Below are 22,543 nucleotides of genomic sequence, written 5' to 3'. Positions count from 1 at the left end.
CAACCTCACCTCCTCCAACGCCACCATGGCCAACGCTATATTGAACCGCTAGGGAAAGATGGCGGTGGCAGCCACCACAACATGTAGCATGAGAGGCTTAATGGAGCAAGGCCCCACCGCCTTGCCGTGCTACCGGATAGCATGTCGCCGGGAGGAAAGACCGCACTGCCTTACTATGTCTCCGAGGAGCTCATCGAAAGAGGGGGAATGAAGGGGTCTTGCTAAAGATGGGTTCTTGTTAACAGTGCCCCTGAGAGAATTATCACATCGCCAATAACCGATGTGATAATTCTTGCTATATTCGGTTAAGGAAATTAATCTATTAAAGGAAGCTGATTCAGAAGTGACCAAGTTAAAGGAGGATGCGGCATGGCAAGTTATTTATTAATTAGGAATAGTTTGTTAGTTTCCTTTTATCTTTAGTAAAGTGTGTTTAGTGTCCTATAAGGACTTTATGTTTTCCTTTTATCTTTAGAAAAATTTCTTTCTTGTCGTACAAGGACTAGTATCTCCCCATTGGTAAAAATATATACACCCAGGGTCATTGTAATATCTCTCGATCAATACAACTATTCTCGGCGCATCGCCACCCTCTTTTATGAGGTTTTTACTTATCAATCGGCGGAATTTGGAACCTGACGCGGGGCTGCATCGGTTTAGTTCGATCTTCGGCGAAGGGGTAAGTTCTACGTTCTGCTGGCCCAGGCAATTGTTTCATTTACGTCGGCGTCGTCCAAGGTTGCATCAGTACATTCGATCTCTTGAATTGCTCCAGTATGGATGATATATTTGCCTATTTATTTATCATATGTCTTAGTTAATCTAGTCTTAGTATCTCAATTTAGCTCTATCGGTTGTTTCTCGCTTTATGGTTTCTGCCGGTATCGGCTAAATTGTTTTACTAGATTAGATTAGCTAAGACATCTACCACCCTAAAAGTCAGTCAAGAGCTTGATTGTCTAGGTATTATATTTCTTTTCATACTTAGTGCTGCATCAGTTAAGTTTGATCTATTAAGTCGTGTTTAGAACCATAATCCATAGCCTACTTTTTGACTGCCAATAAGGGTTTCATCGAGGTTTCAGCCAATGAGGTTTCTGGACATTGCATCGGCTTGCAAGGATTACATGTAAGTTGGATTTAGCCAATGATAACAGAGATTTCACTGTTTATCTAATCTTGTGGATTTTATGACATTGGACCACCAACCGATATATGCTTTAACCTTCATATCAGTGCTTATTCTATCATGTCATTGTTAGCCGATTGGTTTCTACTGGATTATATTGTTGTTTTCTTGCATTTATGATCAGTCGATTGCCTTTATATTGTTATTTACATCAGGCGTCAAAATCTACATCAGAATTATAGCCGATAGCTCAAAACCCTATCGCTATCGGCTGGTATCGGCATCGGCTGAAATTAATCTATTGGCTTGTCAGCCGATCGGCTCATTGATCTGCTATATGTATATCTTATCAGTTGCAGGGTCAAACTGACTGGCACGCTCGTATCTCATCAACCTTTGGACCTGCACTGGAGCTAAACAGATCTCCAAGGCCAGTATATATTTTTCGCGTCAACAGTTCGGCGCCAGCAGTATAAGAAATTAATACCTCGTGTGTATCATCCCACGCGAACAAGATCCTATGTTATAATAACCTTTTTATTAAAAACAACAAACTCGATCTCTCGTGACAATAGTGCATTGCACTCTTGAATAATAGCTACTCCCTCCATTTTATATTATAAGTCATTTTAAATATTTTTAAAGCTTTTTTTAAGTTTGATTAAAGTTATAGAAAAATTTAGCCACATCTAAAAAAATAAGTTTCATTAAATCTAGCATTGATTATATATTTTGATAATATATTTGTTTGTGTTTTGAAAATGCTACTATCATTTTCTATAAACTGAATCATACTTAAATTAATTTAACTAAAAAAAATCAAAACGATTTATAATATGAAATAATATACGGAGTATCAACTTTCAATACTATGACGGCCGTCCACCAACCACACCATCCCCATGCGGTGGACGCCCCGTCGAGCGACGCGCTGAACGACGGTGAGGCCAGCACCGCAGCGGCAGCGCCCGCTCACGTCGCACCACCTCGACCAGCTTCGGCAGGACATCTTTATTATTTCGTATTTAGCAAAATTTATTCAAATTCAGTCAAAAATTGTTTAAAATTACGAAAGGGTTTTATTTTATTTCTGAAATATTGAATCCCGCATAGGCAAAGTCTATTGGAGTTCAGATTTTAGAGGTGATCATGCCTGCCCGCTTCGCCGAGCTACCACTCGCTGGCCGGAGACCAAGATACTCTGCCGTCACCGGCTTGAAGATGCGCCCCAGCCGCTCGTCGGACTCGAGCGCCGCCGCCAGCCTCGGCCACAGCAGCGCGCTCGCGATCCACGACCCGTCGCCGCCGCCAGGCCGCGCGGCGATCTGCACGAACCCCGTGCACAGCCTCGCGCTGGAGGACGACGTGGGCAGCGCCATCGCGGCGTGGCCGTGGCCGAAGTCGGTGTCCACCTCGAACGACGCGAACGCCGTCACGCTCACCGCCGGGCTGCCCAGCCCGACGCTCGCCGTGTCGATGTACCGCTGCTTCCCGGCCTTGTGCTCCTCGACCCAGTCCACGAGCTCCTGGAAGTGCTCGCCGTACGCCGGCGCGGCGATCGCGTCGCGCGCCATGGACGCCACCTCCGCCAGGGGCTTCCGCTGGATCTCCTCCACGGTGGCCTCCGCGACCGCGAAGGTCGTGACGTTGCCCACGTAGCTGCGCATCGCGGCGCGGAGCTCCGGCGAGGAGGAGAGAGTGAGACGCCGGCGGCCGTCCACCCACCACACCATGCGGCAGCGCGCGTCGCGCGAGCCCACCACCGCGGCGAGGGCCTTCCACAGGTACGCGGACACCGCCTGTACCCGCGTCGCCCGCGCCTGCTCGCGTAGCCGGGCGATGTCCGCCGCCTCGATGTAGTACAGGCGCACGCCGACGAAGCTCTCGTCGCTCGTCAGGACGTTGACCTGGCGCGCGCCGTCGAGCGGCGTGAACGCCTCGTCGAGCGACGCGCCGTACGACGGCGGGGAGCGCGGCCGGAACACGGAGCGGTCGTGGTTCGGCCGTGCTCCGGCGGCGAGCGTTCCCGACCGCGCGAGCTCCGACCACGCGCTGACGAGCATGCTCAGGGCGCTCCCGTCCACGACGACATGGTTGGTGCCCCACGCCACGGTGAAGCCGCCGCAGGCGAACGACACCACCTGCACCGACAGCGCCACGTCGCCGGCGTACGGCAACAGGATCTTCCCGACCGACGCGCCCACCGTACCGTAGTCCAGGCTAGCGAGGGCCACGTCGGCCTCGCCGACGACGAGCTCCGCGCCTTGGTTGTGGCAGTGGATCTCGGGGAGGCCGGAGCAAGGGTTGGAGACGATGCGGCCGGCGAGAGGGAAGAAGTGGTTGAGCAACGACGGCAAGCCGGCGGCGAACGCCGCGACGACGTCGTGAAAATCGCCGCCTGTGGAAGGCTTGGGGTAGATGCAGAACATGGAGACCTGGATGGTCCGCGGGATGAGGTCGAGGTTGGAGACGGCGAGGACGTGAGGCCGGATGGACTCGTCGGAGGCCTTCACGAGTCGCCGGTGAACAACACGGACGTGCAGCTCGCCGCCATTGATGCAGCTGGCCATTCTTGTTGATGTGTGTCTTCCTAATGGCTTGCTAGCTACTGAAACTAGCTATAGGGCATGCAGTGCTTTGTAAGCTGGTCGAGTGAATAATGTATAGCTCGCTGATTGTCGAATGATGGTGTACAGTATATTTATTGGCGTGTGAAAAAGAATCTTGTGTGTTTCACGACGTTTAAGGTCGTGTTCTAAATTAAGAGAAAGTTTAATAGTATACCTAACTACTAGCTTCAAATCATCTATAGCCAAATTAATAGCCAATTCGTACAATAGGTACTTACTACACTATTAATATTTGATCACACATATCATACACACATTGCATCTTAGAGTCCGTACTGCAGCTGGCTACAGATCTGTAGCTCGCTACTCTTCTCTCCCATCTTTTATCTCTTTAAAATATGTTTATAGTTGGCTTATATTCTGTTATTGTACCTGCTCTAAACTGGGTTTGAGCTGGACTAATCTCTGGTTTAACGCGACCACGTTTCCCAACCTGGGTTTGTGTGTTTCGTGCTAAAACATTATATAGAGAAGTTTCTCTAAAAATATCAAATTAATCCAATTTTTGAAGTGTACAATGGATAATAATTAATTAATCATATACTAATGGTTTACATCGTTTTTCATGCACTAACTAGCTAGTAATACTAAAAGTGCGTACAACAAGATAATGTAAGAGGGTTATACAAGTTGTCACATCACATTTTTCTACCAGTTGTACGGGAAAAACAATTAATATGTGCAACCATTACTATTCCTCTACCTTTTCTTTTCGTGTGTATTCAAACTCCTCCAAACCGAATAAGCCCTAAAATTTCCTTCATTCGAAGGAGACATCAGACTACGTACGCACATGGATCTGCAAATAGCTGAAATGTCGCAGGTGCCAATCGCAGATGATCCACAGTTTTAGTCTAGTAGTGGTTTTCATGAGAACCAAGCATAGTATTGACCTGTGGAATGTTTTCCTTTGGATGCTTGGAATCAAATTATGAAATTAGTGTACGTGTTGAGTGTTCGTTCAAGAAGTCTGAGATCATGCTCATTTGGTTTAAGGAATAATGATTAACCAACAACTTAATTTATTTATCGGACTTTGTTTGATTTTAGAATTGATCCATCTATGCATCCTCGTATCATCGCAACGTACGTCGGTGCTTGTTTGGAGTCACGTACACACTAGGCCTTGTTTCAAAAGTCAACTTCACTAGCTAGTCCCTCTGTTTTTTTTTTTTTGGAGACATACTATAAAATCAAAAAGTCAAAGTTTGTACCCATTATTAATTAGTATAAATCATAAGCATATTTGGCAGGTAAAAACTATACAACCAGATTAGTAAAACAAATTATATGCGTGATTTCATATTGAGTCGATCTGTATATATATAGCTGGGCCAAGAAAATTTAGGTTATTGCTAGAGTTTAGTCACCCGAAGTTTTTACAATTTCAATCAAATTCCTCCTCACCAGTGAGCAGGTCTTGTCCTACAAGAAAAAAACATATATCTCTACTATTATAAAAATTGAAGATGTTTTTGCCGGTATTTTGGTACGTCATCCGTGTATGAATCGGTTTTTAAATTTGTTCGTTTTTGAAAATACATGTCTGTATGTGAGTCGGCTTTTAAGTTTGTTCGCTTTCGCAAATACAAAAGGAGTCATATAAGAAATATCCTTAGAAGAACTTGCATGCTAACTTGAGATGATCAGACTCCTAACCGCACCTCATGATTTTCAAAAAGAAAATATATCCAAGCGAATTGCCATAATGAATTTCACCTTAACTGAAGAATATAACAGTAATAAGATTAAAATAGTCTTCACCCGTTACAACGCACGGGTATTTTTTCTAGTATCGTAAAAACATAAAAACTACCATAGAATACAAAAATGGATCTATGAAATTTATTCACGTTACTATGAGTAAAACTTTTACTCTCTATTTTTACATCTTGTGGTAATTCCAGGTTTCACTACATATCTTGTTTACACTATATATTTTCCCCTCCTACGATGAGCACGTCTTCTCCAGCGACAACCTGAAGACAGCGCCAGCATGGACCAGTGAGGGCGGTGAGGCAATAGATGGGAGAGAGGGTGAGGTGGCTACCATGGCTTACCAGCAACGACGACATCAAGTTACTCAACGATCCCTTCATCTTTCCCAACATCGGTGTCCAGCAACATCAAAATAATTCTAGAATAAGGATTTCGGGGGTCAGGAGGTGGAGCGGGATAGGGGACGGTGAGGACTGCTTTAGACGGAAGGGCACACGGGGAGGTGGTCGGCGGCAGATGGGCTATACTGCTAGAGCCAAGGTGTTGGGAGGAAGGTGGTAGATGGGGTCAGCCGCCGCAGCGTTAAATCTGCAGTGGATAGGATGTAGTGGGAGCAATGGTGTGGAAAGACATTTGGAGAAGGGGAGGCACCTCACTGCCACCTGGCTTGGGGATTAGAGCAAGTATAATAGTGAGCTATAAGCCTACTATAAGCTTATATGGAGGAGAGAGGTAACAAAAAATCAAGAGGGTTAGCTCTCATGCAAGAGCTAGCTTAACACAATCTCCAAAACAAATACATTAAATATATAAATGAGAGATAGAGAGAGGAGAAGAAAATTGTAGCCAACCTTATAGCTAATCTCATTATATATGTTGGCTTTAAGATGAGCTAATAGTAGGAGGTGAGCTATACTCTTATCCTTGCTCTTAGGAGGAAACATCGGCAGGACAGGGAGACGTTATGCAGGGGAGGGTGCGGCAGATTCGGAGCATTCGAGTCTTTCTATTAGTAGGATCTAAGAGGTACTCCATATACCAAAACACAGATGTTAGGCAATGACCTAATATTAAATTAATAGAAAAGGTATGGCTTTGAACTCAGGCCGGCTAGTCCATCACATTGTGAAGTTAGCTGTAAAACCCCTAGACGTTTCTATCAGCTATCCTACCTAAAATTACACAAAATTATGTAGCGAAAATACCTAGTAAAATTAAAGTGCGCTTCGATTATATAGAAGGCCCCATTTCGTCCTCAGATCCTGGCTCCCCACACTGCCTATATATGAAGACGGTGCAACTGCAGAGTTGGTCATAGTCTCATAGACTCATAGTGGCTGCAAGCTTATGCAAAGCAACAATGGCCACCTGCATCAATGGCGGCGAGCTGCAAGTTCAGGTCGTGAGCCGGCGACTCGTGCAGGCCTCCGACGAGTCCCTCCGGCCGCACGTCCTCGCCGTCTCCAACCTCGACCTCCTCCCGCAGTCCATCCAGGTCTCCACGATCTGCATCTACCCCAACCCACCCACCTCTGCCGGCGGCTTCCACGACGTCGTCGCGGCGTACGCCGCCGGCTTGCCGTCGTTGCTCAACCACTTCTTCCCGCTCGCTGGCCGCATCACCGTCAACCCTTGCTCCGGCCTCCCCGAGATCCACTGCTACTGTTGGAATTAATGAATGGGCCTTAGCCCACTCGAAGATTAATTCTTTGGAAAATCACAAAAGCCCACCTCATGGGATGGCATGCATGTGGAGTTTAGTACCACCTTACTTATTCTAGGAGAGGGGGACCTCCTTAAAAGGGAGGATGCCCTCCTAGTCACTTGAAGCATGTGTGGTGGAGAGAAGAGGGGGAACGCGCGCGCTCGCTCGCCTCGCCTGGCCTGGCAGGGCAGGCGGCGCGCGTGCACGACGTACACGTCGAATGGTCCGCCAAAATTACCTCCTCACCTTGCGCAGATGCAGCCTCCTTTTGCAGTTTTGTTTTGCTGCAAATTCGGATTCTTTTTGTTTTGGAAACGTTCCGAAAAATCCAGTGCGTGTAAACGGCGTGGAGTCCGGATAAGTTACGCGCGACTTATCCGGTTCGGTTACGCGCAGTGGAGATCGTGCGGGCGCCCTGATCAAGCGACCCTTCTCTATATAAACCGACCCGCCGTCTTCACGCAACACACGCAAAATCAATCTAGGGTTTGCCTCCTACTCTGTGCTGCGCCGTCGCTCGTAGATTACTCCATCCCGCTCGCCGGCGTGCACCTGCGATCGGGAGAGCAGGTCTCCGGAACCTCTGCCTTCGACGTCCTGCACCGGGAGAAGACGGCAATAAGGTTTTTGGGAAGCGCTTTGCGCGACTGCTCCCTGTTCGTCCGCGACGGCTCGTCTTCCTCTTCGCTCGCGTGCTGCGTGCCTTCGTAGACGCCTGCGAAAAGTTTCGACCGAGCAGCCGGTCTTTCTGCCACCTCGGTACGTGTTCAATATGTTGCGCATATTTGATCTGTTCATGTTATACTGTGTAGTTTACATGTGTAGATCTAATGATGCGTTCATGCTAGTTTTCATCTGTAATGTCATCATTTATTTATGGAATAGATTAAATCATTATATGCCTATAATCTCAACAATCCAAAAACCTTATTATAGGCACTGTGATTTTACTATGGCTGGTTTTGCCGATGCACTGAGGCCGGATAAATTCACCGGTGTGCATTTTAAGAGATGGCAGATCAGGGTCACTCTGTGGCTGACAGCTATGAAATGCTTCTGGGTGAGTACTGGCAAACCTGAAGGAGTTCTTACTGCTGAACAGCATAAGCAATTCGAGGAAGCCACTATTCTCTTTGTGGGATGCATTCTTAGCGTTCTTGGCGATCGTCTGGTCGAGGTATATATGCATATGACCGACGCTAAGGAGTTGTGGGATGCACTGAATACTAAATTCGGTGCTACTGATGCTAGCAATGATCTGTATATCATGGAGCAGTTTCATGACTACAAGATGGCTGACAACCGTTCTGTAGTCGAACAGACTCATGAGATACAAACCATGGCTAAGGAACTCGAACTCCTTAAGTGTGTCTTACCCGACAAATTTGTGGCCGGGTGCATTATTGCGAAACTACCTCCATCTTGGAGAAGTTTCGGTACTGCACTCAAACACAAGAGACAGGAATACTCCGTTGAGGGGTTGATAGCGTCTCTTGATGTTGAGGAGAAAGCTCGGGAAAAAGATGCCACGTCTAAGGGCGATGGTGGGCAGTCCAATGCCAATGTTGTGCACAAGGCCCAGAACAAGAGCAAGGGGAAATACAAAGCTCAGCAGACCACCAACTTCAAGAAGCAGAAGAAGAACAACAACAATCCTAATCAGGATAAGAGGACTTGCTTTGTGTGTGGCCAACTTGGTCATATGGCTAGGAAGTGTCCACAGCGCAAGGGGATGAAGGCACCTGCAGGGCAGACTTCTAAGTCTGCTAATGTGACCATTGGCAACACTAGAGATGGAAGCGGGTATGGTAATTTACCTACTGTTTTTTCAGTTAATCAGTCTACTAATTGGTGGGTTGATACTGGGGCCAATGTACATGTTTGTGCTGACATCTCATTGTTTTCTTCTTATCAGGTCGCACGGGGTTCCACCGTCCTAATGGGGAATGGGTTACATGCTTCTGTTCATGGTGTTGGCACGGTAGATCTGAAGTTTACTTCGAGAAAGATCGTGCAGCAGAAGAACGTGCAGCATGTCCCTTCTATCGACAGGAATCTTGTTAGTGGCTCCCGTCTGACTAGAGACGGATTTAAGTTGGTTTTTGAGTCTAATAAAGTAGTCGTGTCTAAACATGGATATTTTATTGGTAAAGGTTATGAGTGCGGAGGCATGTTCCGCTTTTCCCTTTCTGATTTCTGCAATAAGTCTGTGAACCATATTTGTGGCAGTGTGGATGATGAGGCTAATGTTTGGCACTCACGTTTATGTCATATTAATTTTGGCTTGATGTCTTGGCTTTCCAGCATGTGTTTAATTCCTAAGTTTTCCATTGTCAAAGGTTCTAAGTGCCATAGTTGTGTGCAATCGAAGCAACCTCGCAAGCCTCACAAGGCTGCCGAGGAAAGAAACTTGGCACCACTAGAACTCCTACATTCAGATCTTTGTGAAATGAATGGGGTGTTGACAAAGGGTGGAAAACGATATTTCATGACTTTGATTGATGATGCTACTAGATTTTGCTATGTGTACTTGTTGAAAACGAAAGACAAAGCTCTAGACTATTTTAAAATTTATAAGGCAGAAGTTGAAAATCAACTTGACAGAAGGATAAAAAGACTTAGGTCTGATCGTGGTGGAGAGTTTTTCTCAAACGAGTTTGACTTATTCTGTGAGGAACATGGCATCATACATGAGAGGACGCCTCCCTATTCTCCCGAGTCTAATGGGATTGCTGAAAGGAAGAACCGCACACTGACTGACTTGGTGAATGCCATGTTGGACACTACGGGACTACCTAAGGCATGGTGGGGGAGGCATTGTTGACCTCGAATCATGTGTTAAATAGAGTTCCTAACAGAAATAAGGACAAAACACCATATGAGATATGGATTGGGAGAAAACCATCACTTTCTTACTTGCGCACATGGGGTTGCTTGGCGAAAGTCAATGTACCAATAACGAAGAAGCGCAAACTTGGACCTAAGACTGTGGACTGTGTCTTTCTGGGATATGCTTATCACAGCATTGCCTATAGATTTTTAATAGTTAAATCTGAGGTACCTGACATGCATGTTGGTACAATTATGGAGTCTCGTGATGCTACCTTCTTTGAGAGCTTTTTCCCAATGAAGGATACACATAGTAGTTCGAGCCAACCATCTGAAATAATTCCTAGTTCAATCACACCACCAGAACAAACTGAACATACACATGAACATGTCACTGAGGAGGATGACAGTGAAGCTCCTCGAAGGAGTAAGAGACAAAGGACGGCTAAGTCTTTTGATGATGATTTCACTGTGTACCTCGTGGATGACACTCCTAAGTCAATTATGCATCTCCTGATGCAGACTACTGGAAGGAGGCTGTCCGTAGTGAAATGAATTCTATTATCGCTAACGGGACTTGGGAGGTGACAGAGCGACCCTATGGGTGTAAACCTGTGGGATGCAAGTGGGTGTTCAAAAAGAAGCTTAGGCCTGACGGTACTATTGAAAAGTACAAGGCTCGGCTTGTTGCTAAGGGCTATACTCAGAAAGAAGGCGAAGATTTCTTTGACACTTACTCACCTGTTGCTAGATTGACCACAATTCGTGTGCTACTTTCCCTAGCAGCCTCACATGGTCTTCTCATTCATCAAATGGACATTAAGACAGCTTTTCTTAATGGAGAGCTGGATAAGGAGATCTATATGGATCAGCCTGATGGGTTTGTAGTTGAAGGTTAAGAAGGCAAGGTGTGCAAATTGTTGAAGTTTTTGTATGGTCTGAAACAAGCTCCTAAGCAATGGCATGAGAAATTTGACAAAACATTGACATCTGCAGGCTTCGCGGTCAATGAGGCAGATAAATATGTGTACTATCGCCATGGTGGGGGTGAGGGAGTTATTTTATGCTTGTATGTTGATGACATACTGATATTTGGGACAAACCTTGAGGTGATAAATGAGGTTAAATCATTCTTGTCTCAAAATTTTGATATGAAGGATTTGGGAGTAGCTGATGTTATCTTAAACATTAAGCTAATTAGAGGTGAGAATGAGATTACACTCTTGCAGTCCCATTATGTGGAGAAGATCTTGAATCGCTTTGGCTACATTGATAGTAAGCCTTCTCCAACACCTTATGATCCTATCTTGTTGCTTCGCAAGAACAAGAGAATTGCTAGGAATCAACTGGAATACTCCCAAATCATTGGCTCGTTGATGTACCTGGCTAGTGCAACTAGGCCTGATATCTCCTTTGCTGTGAGCAAGTTGAGCCGATTTATCTCTAATCCGGGAGATGATCACTGGCGTGCGCTTGAGCAAGTAATGCGCTATCTGAAAGGTACTGTGGAATTGGGGCTTCACTATACTGGGTATCCTGCGGTACTGGAGGGTTATAGTGATTCTAACTGGATCTCTGATGTGATGAGATCAAAGCCACTAGTGGATATGTCTTCACACTGGGTGGTGGTGCTGTTTCATGGAGGTCTTGCAAACAGACCATTTTGACGAGGTCAACCATGGAAGCAGAGCTGACGGCACTGGATACTGCTACTGTTGAGGCAGAATGGCTGCGTGATCTATTAATGGATCTGCCTATTGTTGAAAAACTGGTGCTGGCTATCCTTATGAACTGTGACAATCAAACGGTAATTGTCAAAGTGAATAATTCTAAGGATAATATGAAATCGTCTAGACATGTGAAAAGACGATTGAAGTCTGTTAGGAAATTAAGAAACTCCGGAGTTATAACGTTGGATTACATCCAAACAGCTAGAAACCTGGTAGATCCCTACACGAAGGGACTATCACGAAATGTGATAGACAATGCATCGAAGGAGATGGGTTTGAGACCCATGTGAGTTATACTATGGTGGTAACCCAGTCTATGTGATCGGAGATCCCGTGAATTAGAATCTGGGAAGAACAAACCATTAGTAAACTAGAGGAGAGTACCAATCTATACCCTCTCTAAGTGAAAATGCATGTACTCTCGTGAGCTGCAAGGCAGGTTGGCTATGTCTTAATGAGTTCTGTTGGCTTTAATTAGCGAAGATGTTGTCCTGCAGAGCATTCTTGAAAGAACTCACCTTTGTGAGCTTGACTGTTGGTCGCAGTCTATGGAGATTTTGGGTGAATCTTCTAGGAAGCTTACTATAGACCTAGGAGTATGACTTATACGCTCCACCCGAGGGGTAGTCTACAGACGGTCTAGTACTAGATAAGACTCTGAGTGAAACTTACTTGTACAAGACTTACAATTCAAGGCATGGTCCATTGTTCAAGTTGTGAGTAAGTGTAGCTTGGAGTTCTAGGTGGATGTTCAACCTTAATCGGTCTTCATCGAACCGCTGGTATATAAACAGTACATTGGAAAAGGTAAATTTCAGTGGGATTTTGAGATTTAGTGGGGGATTGTTGGAATTAATGAATGGGCCTTAGCCCACTCAAAGATTAATTCTTTGGAAAATCACAAAAGCCCACCTCATGGGATGGCATGCATGTGGAGTTTAGTACCACCTTGCTTATTCTAGGAGAGGGGGACCTCCTTAAAAGGGAGGATGCCCTCCTAGCCACTTGAAGCATGTGTGGTGGAGAGAAGAGGGGGAGCACGCGCGCGCTCGCTCGCCTCGCCTGGCAGGGCAGGCGGCGCGCGTGCACGACGTACGCGTCGAATGGTCCGCCAAAATTGCCTCCTCACCTTGCGCAGATGCAGCCTCCTTTTGCAGTTTTGTTTTGCTGCAAATTCGGATTCTTTTTGTTTTGGAAACGTTCCGAAAAATCCGGTGCGTACAAACGGCGTGGAGTCCGGATAAGTTACGTGCGACTTATCCGGTTCAGTTACGCGCAGTGGAGATCGTGCGGGCGCCCTGATCAAGCGACCCTTCTCTATATAAACCGACCCGCCGTCTTCACGCAACACACGCGAAATCAATCTAGGGTTTGCCTCCTACTCTGTACTGCGCCGTCGCTCGTAAATTACTCCATCCCGCTCGCTGGCGTGCACCTGCGATCGGGAGAGTAGGTCTCCGGAACCTCTGCCTTCGACGTCCTGCACTGGGAGAAGGCGGCAATAAGGTTTTTGGGAAGCGCTTTGCGCGACTGCTCCCTGTTCATCCGCGATGGCTCGTCTTCCTCTTCGCTCGCGTGCTGCGTGCCTTCGTAGACGCCTGCGAAAAGTTTCGACCGAGCAGCCGGTCTTTCCGTCACCTCGGTACGTGTTCAATATGTTGCGCATATTTGATCTGTTCATGTTATACTGTGTAGTTTACATGTGTAGATCTAATGATGCGTTCATACTATTTTTTATCTGTAATATCATGATTTATTTATGAAATAGATTAAATCATTATATGCATGTAATCTCAACAGCTACAACCAAGGCGCGGAGCTCGTCATCGGCGAGGCCGACGTGGCTTTCGCTAGCCTGGACTACAGTAGGGTCGGGGAGTCGATCCAGAAGATCCTGCTGCCGTACGCCGGCGACGTGGCGCTGTCGGTGCAGGTGGTGTCGTTCGCCTGCGGCGGCTTCACCGTGGCGTGGGGCACCAACCATGTCGTCGTCGATGGGAGCGCCCTGAGCATGCTCGTCGCGCGGTCGGGAACGCTCGCCGCCGGAGCACGGCCCAACCACGACCGCGCGCCACGCCGTCGTATGGCGCGTCGCTCGACGAGGCGTTCACGCCGCTGGACGGCGATGGCGAGCGCCAGATCAACGTGCTGACGAGGGACCAGAGCTTAGTCCGGCGACTGTACTACGTCGAGGCGGCCGACATCACCCGGCTCCAGGAGATGGCCAGCCTGCCGGCGGCTGACGGCGAGCGGGCGACGCGCGTGCAGGCGATCTCGGCCTACCTGTGGAAGGCACTCGCCGGCATCGTGCGCGAGCACGACGCGCACTGCCGCATGGGCTGGTGGGTGGACGGCCGCCGGCGCCTCGCCTCGCCGGAGCTCCGCGCCGCGACGCGCAACTACGTGGGCAACGTGGTCGCCTACACGGTCGCGGAGGCCACCATGGAGGAGATCCAGCGGAAGCCCCTGGCGGAGGTGGCGTCCATGGCGCGCCGCGCGATCGCCGCGCCAGCGTACGACGAGCACTTCCAGGAGCTCGTGGACTGGGTGGAGGAGCACAAGGCGCCGGCGCCGGAGCAGGAGCAGCAGCGGTACGTGGAGGCGGCGACGGTCGGGCTGGGTAGCCCGACGGTGAGCGTGACGGCGTTCGCGCCGTCGCTCGCCGCGGACACCGACTTCGGCTACGGCCACGCCGCGATGGCGCTGCCCGCGTCCTCCTCCTCCGGCGCGAGGCTGTGCTCGGGGTTCGTGCGGATCATCGCGCGCCCTGGCGGCGACGGATCGTGCTTCGCCAGTGTTCTCGTGTGGCCGCGGCTTGCCGCCGCTCTAGAGGCCGGCGACGGCGAGCGGCTGGGGCGGATCTTCAAGCCGGTGACGGCGGAGTATCTTGGTCTCCGGCCAGCGAGTGGTAGCTCGGTGAAGCGGGCAGGCATGATCACCTCTAAAATCTGAACTCTAATGGAGTTTGCCTATGCGGGGTTCAATATTTCAGAAATTTGACTGAATTTGAATAAATTTTGCTAAGTACAAAATAATAAGGATGATGATTCTTCCGCTGTCTTTTGTTTTTTTGCAATAGTGGAATGCAATTCTGATTTAACTAATTAATGAGCTGTGCGCATACATGTGCCTATCTCAGGATGAAAATGGTCGGGAAAGTACTCAAACCTATAAGTGCCTTATAGGGAACTCAGAATATTTTTTCACATGTATTTGAAATACACTCGTAATTCCTAAATTACTAGTGAAAAAAGTCACCGGTATGTTTGGCCGAAGATGCTATTATGCCGAATAGCACCATCACACTTGAGCACGTTATGTGCAACTCACAATGGCACACGGAGACGCGCCACAGTAGGAGAAGGTAGATGCCGCCAAACAAACACCCAGGAAAGACAGCGTCAGAATATACGCACGTTGGTTTGTTCTAAACTTAGTAGGCCATTAGGATGCCCTCTAATGCTATAGAGATGAGAACAATTGAAGGACCGGAGGAAAATATACTTTAGAATAGGTAGCAAGAAGTAGGAAGATGCAGAATATAGAGGGTTTAGGTAATAAATTGATTTTGATGATTGATTGATTATTGTTTTAATTGATCTTGGCTCTCAATACTTATAGGAGTGATATACTTGATATACTTGCTTCCCAGGGTCTTTTCCCTTCAATTAAACGTAGAGATCAATTAGCTAGGACTCTAAAATATTAAGTCCAAGGGAGAAACCCCAAGAGAGATTAATTAGATTTGGAGTCGGACTCTGCCGTTTTAACCGGCCACATGCCATTGGTCAGACCGATTACCTGCCGTCGGTTTGACCGACCCTATGAGTACTGTTAAACCGGCCTCGCATGGCAAGCCGAGTCATTTTCAAATTTAATCCCGTTTTTATATTCTTATTCTAGGTGTTAACACATGGTTAACAAGCGGAAAAACCATTATTCAGAATTGCTACCACAAAATTATGCGGAAAATCAGTTGATTTCGTTGAAATCCTTTATGAATATGGATCTCAGTCGATTTATTCATATATACAAAATCGCTTCGGCATTACTAAATGATGAAATTGTCGGCGGTGTTGGCATGACGCGAGAGCCTTGTGGCTTTGCTTTTTTGCGATGGTCTGAAGTCAAAAGGAATTTTTCGTGTATTTCACCGGGGAACAAGTTAATTAAGACGAATATTTCGTGCTAATGCCTATGATTTGGACGAGCTAGGAGAAAACATAAACTATGACAGATCGAGAGTTTATTAAAATAACCATCTTGGGAACTATATATGAAAACAGTGTAGATCCTCAGTATTTGCCTTTATATTTTGAATATGACTATACGAGACCAAAGCATAGCCTTGACTCAGCGATTTCTTTCTTTAGAGGCCAGAGATATCTAATCTGACACGTATCTTGTTTATTGCATTTCGAAGGATTTAGCCCCTTGTTAGTCCAAAAGGAAGGACAAACAAGCGCTATATCAAATTCACGTGTTCACCTTATTGTTTCCTCGAACACGTGTAAATTGTTCTATTTTATTGGCTTTTTTTTAAAAAAAAAAGGCTAAAACAGCTATTACACGTGACTAGATGGATTACCATTCACCAGCGTCTAATAAGCAAGACCGGTTCAAAATAAAAGAACGTCATATGCCTCATTGCCTCCTATATATACAGTTATAATTTCCAAATTTTATTATTAAATCAAGGAAAATAATTAATTAAAGAGGCGACTATACATGGCATTAGTGAACGATAAATATAGTGAAGATGATGTCAATGCACCTGCCTGTGCACGACGAGCCGCTCCTCCGGTCATCGGGGCGCCATGGGGTTTCGTCCTTCAACTTGCAAGAAGACTAGGGGAATGTGAACCCCGCGACTTCCGAGCGAGGAAGATGGCGGTAGGAGTTGCTTATTGCCGGCGGAGCTAATTCGCACTCCGGCCCACGGCCCACGCGCGCGGCCCCTACCACGTCCGTCCCCTCCTTTTTTTTTTCTTTTTTTTTCCGCGTGTCTTTTCCTTTTTTGCGATTTTTTTTCTCCTTCTCTGATTTTTTTTCGTGCCAACTAGCAAGTTTTAAATCATGACTTAAAAATTTTCAAATCTCAAGTTAAAAGTTTTCAAATCTCAAGTTGAAAGTTTTCAAAATTTTCAAATCTAGACTTGAAAATTTTCGAATCTCGAGTTGAAAATTTTCAAATCTCAAGTTGAAAGTTTTCAAAATTTTCAAATCTGGACTTGAAAGTTTTCAAATCTCGAGTTGAAAGTTTTCAAATCTCAAGTTGAAAGTTTTCGAATCTGAGATGAAAGTTTTCAAATCTCAAGTTGAAAGTTTTCAAAATTTTCAAATCTAGACTTGAAAGTTTTCGAATCTCGAGTTGAAAGTTTTTGAATCTAAGTTGAAAGTTTTCAAATCTGAGTTGAATGTTTTCAAAATTTGACTTTAAAATTTAAATCTTAAATTGAAAGTTTTTAAATCTAACTAAAAAAATTTTAATCTGTTAGTAAAAAAATCTTAAAAATCTTTTCTAATTACTATCATTAGTGTGTTAAGTGTTAACTAATATAGATAATTAGGCGGTCAGGAAAGTGAGGGCTAGCAGTGCGTACGCGCCTGCTAGGCGCCCCCGCTTATTGCACGGTCAACAAGCGATTGTCCACGCGAGGCCCTAATGGAATAATAAACTATTTAACACTCTTACGAGTGGTGCTAAATTATTTACCACTGGACCCATATGTCATAGACACATGAGGGCCCACATGTTATAGACAGCGAGTGGTAAATAATTAATTGCCACATCTTAAAAGTGGCGTGGAGTTAAATGTCCCGGCCCTAATAGGCCGCGCTTCAACCTGACAAGTGGGTCTAGCTGACATAGAGGGATCCTAGCTTGGCCTGGTAAGGCTAATCGTTTTGGTATCGCCAAAAAAATCCTAGCTCCAAGGAGTGAACTAGCCCAAAGGGGTGAGAAAAGGCTGGCTCACCAGGGAGAGCCAAATCGGTTCGCTTCCATAAAAAAAATTAATGATACACGCGAAGTGATTTTCTCCTAAACCTACCAACAACTGGCCCATATCTCACCTTCCTCTTCCTCAATATTCTTGACCGAACTCTGGGGTTAGTAGTCATTAATAAAACACTTCATTTTTTTATTGTTTCTTGAATAATGAACCATAACTCTTGTTTTTCAGATAATTTTTTTTTGCGCATTATCTCTGTTGTTTAGTAAGAATACTCGTATATATATAGTCTTATTATGCTACTTGCGGAAAAATTACAGGCCACTAATCGTAACCAAAGAGAGCAAAAGAACCAAATGCAGAATTACAGCGAGCCTAGCAAGCAGGCATGGCAATGAGTTGGTTTGCCTTTGCCGAGCTAGGCTAGCTAGCTCTGCCCTCGATCGTGTCGTCTTCCAGACTCTTAAAACCAGTGATTTTGTGTTAATGGTACTGAAGAGATGGTATTATGTGAAAAATAAATAAAATCTTTGGTTATGCGTTACATTGATCCCAAAACTCGGTTTTCTGAAATTCAGTCTTTACAAAGTAGTATAAACTAGGCAAAAATAGATATGTTTGATTTAGGATAAAGCTAAAATGATAGATTAATTTGAAATCTACACATCTAATAGCATTTGTGTTATCAATCCAGTCCATATATCAAGAACTCATGGAAGCTCAATGTATAGCACGCTGCCCGACGCCGTGCCGTACCGGAGTACCGAGAGGCTAGCCGGCGGCATTGTCATCGACTGCACGATCGGTGGATAAATCTTTGACCATCGCTTCTATAAATAAATAAATCTAAGATTTATCCAGGATACTTAAGTCACAGCAAGTTTGAGATGCATATAATATAGAGTATATGCCCAGAACCAGTCACTCGAATGGAAGAGGACATAATGGAATATATAATTTTTTGGGTTCATAGTTCCAGCAAAGTACAAAATCAAAACAATTCACATAGTTATATACACATGCTAAACGTCAACATTCCTATTTGAAAAAGAAGATTCGACACTCCAAGAATCCAAAATACTCTGCAGGCCTGATTTATAAGTTGGGTGAAGAAGCTTTACACCAAGTTCCTCTTTTAGCCGAGCATTAGAGACCCGCTTCTCAGCAGCTACGATTCTGTCCTGAGTAGCTGGTAGTACTACAGAATCCATTATCAGGCCAGGATGCTTCCTCTCAACCAAGCTCCGAGCAAATGCGAAAACCTCAGATCTTGGGGCAGGGTCGTCATCCACTACGTTGTATATCCTCCTAGAAATAAAGTTGCCACACATACATGGAATCAGTTATCAACCTTCAAAGGTCCAGTAGAAAGGTACGTAAATAGGTTACTGGGATTACAAAGGGAGTAACACTATCAGTATCAGGACCTGATTTTAGTTCTTGGTTTGATGGTATACAACACCACAACCAAATATTGAACCCAAAGTGGTTATACTCAGATACAGTATTTTACTAATAAAAACAGTGGTTGCTACTACATAGAAATTTTATGATACCTGAATATTTTGTGGAAAAGTGATTATGAAAATGGTTCTGTGCTGTGGACAGATATACAGCCAAAGTGAGTCTCTTTTGGCAGTGCAGTCTCATAATTTGTTCTTGTGAGAGTTGCACAAGGTAATACTAAGGAAGATTCAAACTAGTTTGAAAATATGATTGAAGGCAGAAAAACTGGAAAAGTAGCAGCCGTTTTGAAGACCTGAAGTAAAAAATAAAAAATAAACAAACAAACCTTGCACTTCTGATGCTCATGCTAGCCAGGATAGCCTGACAAATGTCAGCCACATGAATTCGTGCAGTGTACTGTTTGGATTCCCTCGATTTCTGTCTTCGTGACAAAGATTTGCTCTTGGCTATTGTGTCCACTGCACTGCAATAATCAACACAAAGGGTCATAATAGTGGCACTTTTAGAAAGCAAGTATTGGGAACTATAACAAAAGCCTCCCATGAAAAAGTTCTCATTTTCATCCATTACATACTTGACAAGTTTGTAGCACAAGTTGTACACCGTATTGGTTGAAATCAGATAAAAAGTGCTCCAAATCTTTAATTTTAAAAGGTTGATTTTATTGGTGGAATTCAGAATTTCAGTAGCCAAGTCATGCAGTTCTGGAGTAAATATAACTTTTGGTTCAAAGACTACAAAATAAAATGGATTGAAATTTTAGCAGACTGAAACCTTCTTCCTGGCCCATATATTCCACCTAAACGAAATATAAAGGCTGATAGATCTAAGTCATCTATAACATTCAACCATCCTTTTTCGGCAGCATATCTTAATTTCACAGACTCAGTCTTCGGATTCACCGTATGACTGCATGAATAGCAGATTCTTCAGCTTTCAGTTAAACAATTATTGCAGAAGCACTTACAGAAAGCCACTTATCTTACTCCTCATCAACCCATGCACCACCACAATCACCATACACACCTGAAAAATAATAATAATAATTACAAGTTATTGTATGGCAGAAAAATTTTTCAGGGCTAGTTTGCACATTTATGATACGTTCAGTTAACCTGAAAAGTTGGTATCGACTTTTGAATGCTAGCTAGGATTTTATAAGAGATGTGAGTATGATGCATTGTTTGCCATGAAAATGGTGTTGTTGCCTGATGTACCTCAGATCGAATCGAGCATTGAACCAAGGAAAAAACAATTTCTGCTAGCCATTGCAGGTGACAATTACTCACACCTTGGTGCAATGCAGGGGTCAGTTCACAAGTCCAGGGAGGAATCCCAGTCTGGATAAACTCATTCTTGATTCCACATTGGTCATTGGTATGCTTGGTACATAAAAGGTTCCAGCACCTGTGTCATCCTGGTGACCAAGGAAGGAGAGAATAGCCGTATGTTTGGCAGCAAACGTGCAACATTTTACTAGCTCAATATCTCTTAGGGAGTGAACTAGGCAGGATATGGTTGCTTATCTAGTTTACTCAAGTAGTCCTTTCTGTGTTAGCTAGGTAACGGTTGTTTGTTTTCTTCCCTAGAAACAGCAGTCCACTAGCCATGTAGTTTGGTTGCTGTGTTGTGCCCATACCACCAAAAAGGCCCACACCACCAACTTCTCTTCTATGTTAATGGAACGAGAAGCAGATATTATGTGTGTTTAGAAAACTAACATAAAAAAGATGTTGCTACAGTTGAAGGACGAATTGAAATTATGCAGGTCATACTAGAGATGATCAGATGAGCATATGTGCACTTACTTGTTGAAGAAAGGTAACATAGCCATTGAAGGTTACTATTGCTTAGTGTAGTTTGCAGGTTGGAATGTGAAGAAAGCAACTGTAGATATTAGATGCAAATTTAATCATTATTATGTTAAATTTAGATGGAATTTAAGTCAATCGAACTGACATCAACAAGTAATTGAGAACGTACAGGATCACCAATTCCCGGGATGGGTGGAATGGAGATGAGCAAATGAGTTGCATCTTGCAAAGACCGGAGATTTGTCAGACTGTAATTGACATAGACATCAGCAATCATGTAAACTCATTTGAAACATAACAATGCACAGAAACACAAACAAATTGGCAACACATGCTGAACAAATGAGAGATGGTAGACATCATATCAGCACAAGAGTTGTGCATCGAACCTAAAAGGAACAAGAACAAGAACCGGAGATTTGTCAGACTGTAAATTGACATAGACATCAGCAATCATGTAAACGGATTCGAAACACAACAAATCATGTGCAGGAACACAAAAATGTAGCAACGCATGCTGAACAACAATGAGGGATGGCAGACATCACATCGGCGCAAAGAATTTGCAATTACTATTGTGCATCTAACCTCGAAGGAACAAAGAACAAGAAGAGCAAGAAGAAGAAGAAGCAGCACCTGCTGCTTGTGGCATCGAAGACCGAAGCATCCATGCCCAGCATCTCGAGCTCCGTCTTCTTGGCAGGGCTGGTGCACGTCCCGGACACCCTCCTGCATCCACCAATCAATGAATCCAGCCGCAAAATCGTGATTGATCGTTAGGAGAAACGTACGGCGGCAATAGCAGCAGAATCCGATCCAAAATGGAGGAGCAGGGGAAGTAAGTAGCTGACCATCCTTGCGCGAGGAGGCGCTGGGAGACGTAGCGGCCGACGAAGCCGGTGCCGAGCACGAGCATGTGCCCGGGCCTCGGCTGCGGCGGCGAGGCGGAGGCGGCGGCGGCGGCCATCGGCTTGGGGGAGCGGACGCCTCGTGGAAGAGCCATGGGGATTGAGATTCTGCAGCAAAGCGGCGGCCGCGGTGGTGGATGGGGGGAAGCGAGGATTAAACGGTGGCGACGCGAGAGCGAGCGGCGAGCGGCGAGCGCCACCGCGGCGGAGGAGGCGGCGGATCCGGTGGGGTTTTTTGCGGCGGCGCCTCCCTGCCACTTCAGGGGTATAGATGGCCATATATGGCCTGAGGCCCGATGGCCCGCCCAAGGCCCGGTAAATTTGGCCCGGTCTAGCACGGCACGGCCCGACTCTGGTCGTGCCCGTGCCGTGCCTAGGCTGCTTCCTCGGCACGCTGTGCCGGCCTGCCGGCCTGGCCCAACGTTTAGGGATGCGAAACAGACTTATTCTTACCCATATGTAAAGCACGTTACAAAGAATAGGGAGGTAAGATAGGCTTATTATATGGCACGGCTCAAATAGTAGAGACGTAAAATAGACTTATTTTAGCTATATATGTGTCACAGCCCAAAGAGAAGGGAGGGTAAATGGACTTATTTTAAAAAAGACATGATCAGCCACCCATACCTTCGGGCCGGTACGGCACGGCTCGACAATT

At 45.5% G+C, this 22,543-nt stretch overlaps 4 protein-coding genes across 4 annotated transcripts; 2 read left to right on the top strand and 2 right to left on the bottom strand.

Moving 5' to 3' along the window:
• Positions 1–2,259: 2,259 nt before the first annotated feature.
• On the bottom strand, positions 2,260–4,605 carry LOC127760031 (coniferyl alcohol acyltransferase-like; the record flags this gene model as incomplete). The annotated part of the gene is made up of 2 exons (XM_052284239.1): positions 2,260–3,672; positions 4,570–4,605. Coding segments are annotated over 2 exons (1,449 nt in total), but the record flags the coding sequence as incomplete, so codon positions are not given.
• Positions 4,606–6,838: 2,233 nt separating this feature from the next.
• Positions 6,839–13,894, top strand: LOC127760024 (myricetin 3-O-glucosyl 1,2-rhamnoside 6'-O-caffeoyltransferase AT1-like). The gene is made up of 2 exons (XM_052284233.1): positions 6,839–7,136; positions 13,542–13,894. Exons 1-2 carry the CDS (start codon positions 6,839–6,841, stop codon positions 13,892–13,894), a joined length of 651 nt encoding a protein of 216 aa, XP_052140193.1.
• A 68-nt stretch (positions 13,895–13,962) lies between these two features.
• LOC127760012 (uncharacterized) lies at positions 13,963–14,694 on the top strand. The gene has a single exon (XM_052284220.1). It carries the CDS (start codon positions 13,963–13,965, stop codon positions 14,692–14,694), a length of 732 nt encoding a protein of 243 aa, XP_052140180.1.
• A 3,929-nt stretch (positions 14,695–18,623) lies between these two features.
• Positions 18,624–22,126, bottom strand: LOC127761866 (uncharacterized). Its single transcript, XM_052286202.1, has 8 exons — positions 21,829–22,126; positions 21,614–21,706; positions 21,147–21,225; positions 20,972–21,050; positions 20,150–20,189; positions 19,938–20,072; positions 19,489–19,626; positions 18,624–19,004 (listed from the first exon to the last, which is right to left on the bottom strand). The coding sequence occupies exons 1-8, from the start codon at positions 21,978–21,980 to the stop codon at positions 18,719–18,721; spliced, it is 1,002 nt and encodes a 333-aa protein (XP_052142162.1). The 5' UTR covers positions 21,981–22,126; the 3' UTR covers positions 18,624–18,718.
• Positions 22,127–22,543: the final 417 nt, after the last annotated feature.

The sequence above is a fragment of the Oryza glaberrima genome, chromosome 1 (assembly GCF_000147395.1).
Source record: "Oryza glaberrima chromosome 1, OglaRS2, whole genome shotgun sequence".
NCBI classification, from domain to species: domain Eukaryota; kingdom Viridiplantae; phylum Streptophyta; class Magnoliopsida; order Poales; family Poaceae; genus Oryza; species Oryza glaberrima.
The sequence above is the reverse complement of the archived record's forward strand: the minus strand, read 5'-3'. Positions and strand labels throughout refer to the sequence as shown.

Excerpts from the sequence above, each read along its gene's own strand:
- LOC127760024 (XM_052284233.1), top strand. The coding sequence starts at position 6,839 with ATGGCCACCTGCATCAATGGCGGCGAGCTGCAAGTTCAGGTCGTGAGC. Across the intron at positions 7,137-13,541 it reads CGGCCTCCCCGAGATCCACT|GCTACAACCAAGGCGCGGAG; the intron begins GCTACTGTTGGA and ends GTAATCTCAACA.
- LOC127760012 (XM_052284220.1), top strand. The coding sequence starts at position 13,963 with ATGGCCAGCCTGCCGGCGGCTGACGGCGAGCGGGCGACGCGCGTGCAG.
- LOC127761866 (XM_052286202.1), bottom strand. The coding sequence starts at position 21,980 with ATGGCTCTTCCACGAGGCGTCCGCTCCCCCAAGCCGATGGCCGCCGCC. Across the intron at positions 20,073-20,149 it reads GGTGCATGGGTTGATGAGGA|TCATACGGTGAATCCGAAGA; the intron begins GTAAGATAAGTG and ends CTATTCATGCAG. Across the intron at positions 19,005-19,488 it reads ATGAGCATCAGAAGTGCAAG|GAGGATATACAACGTAGTGG; the intron begins GTTTGTTTGTTT and ends CTTTATTTCTAG.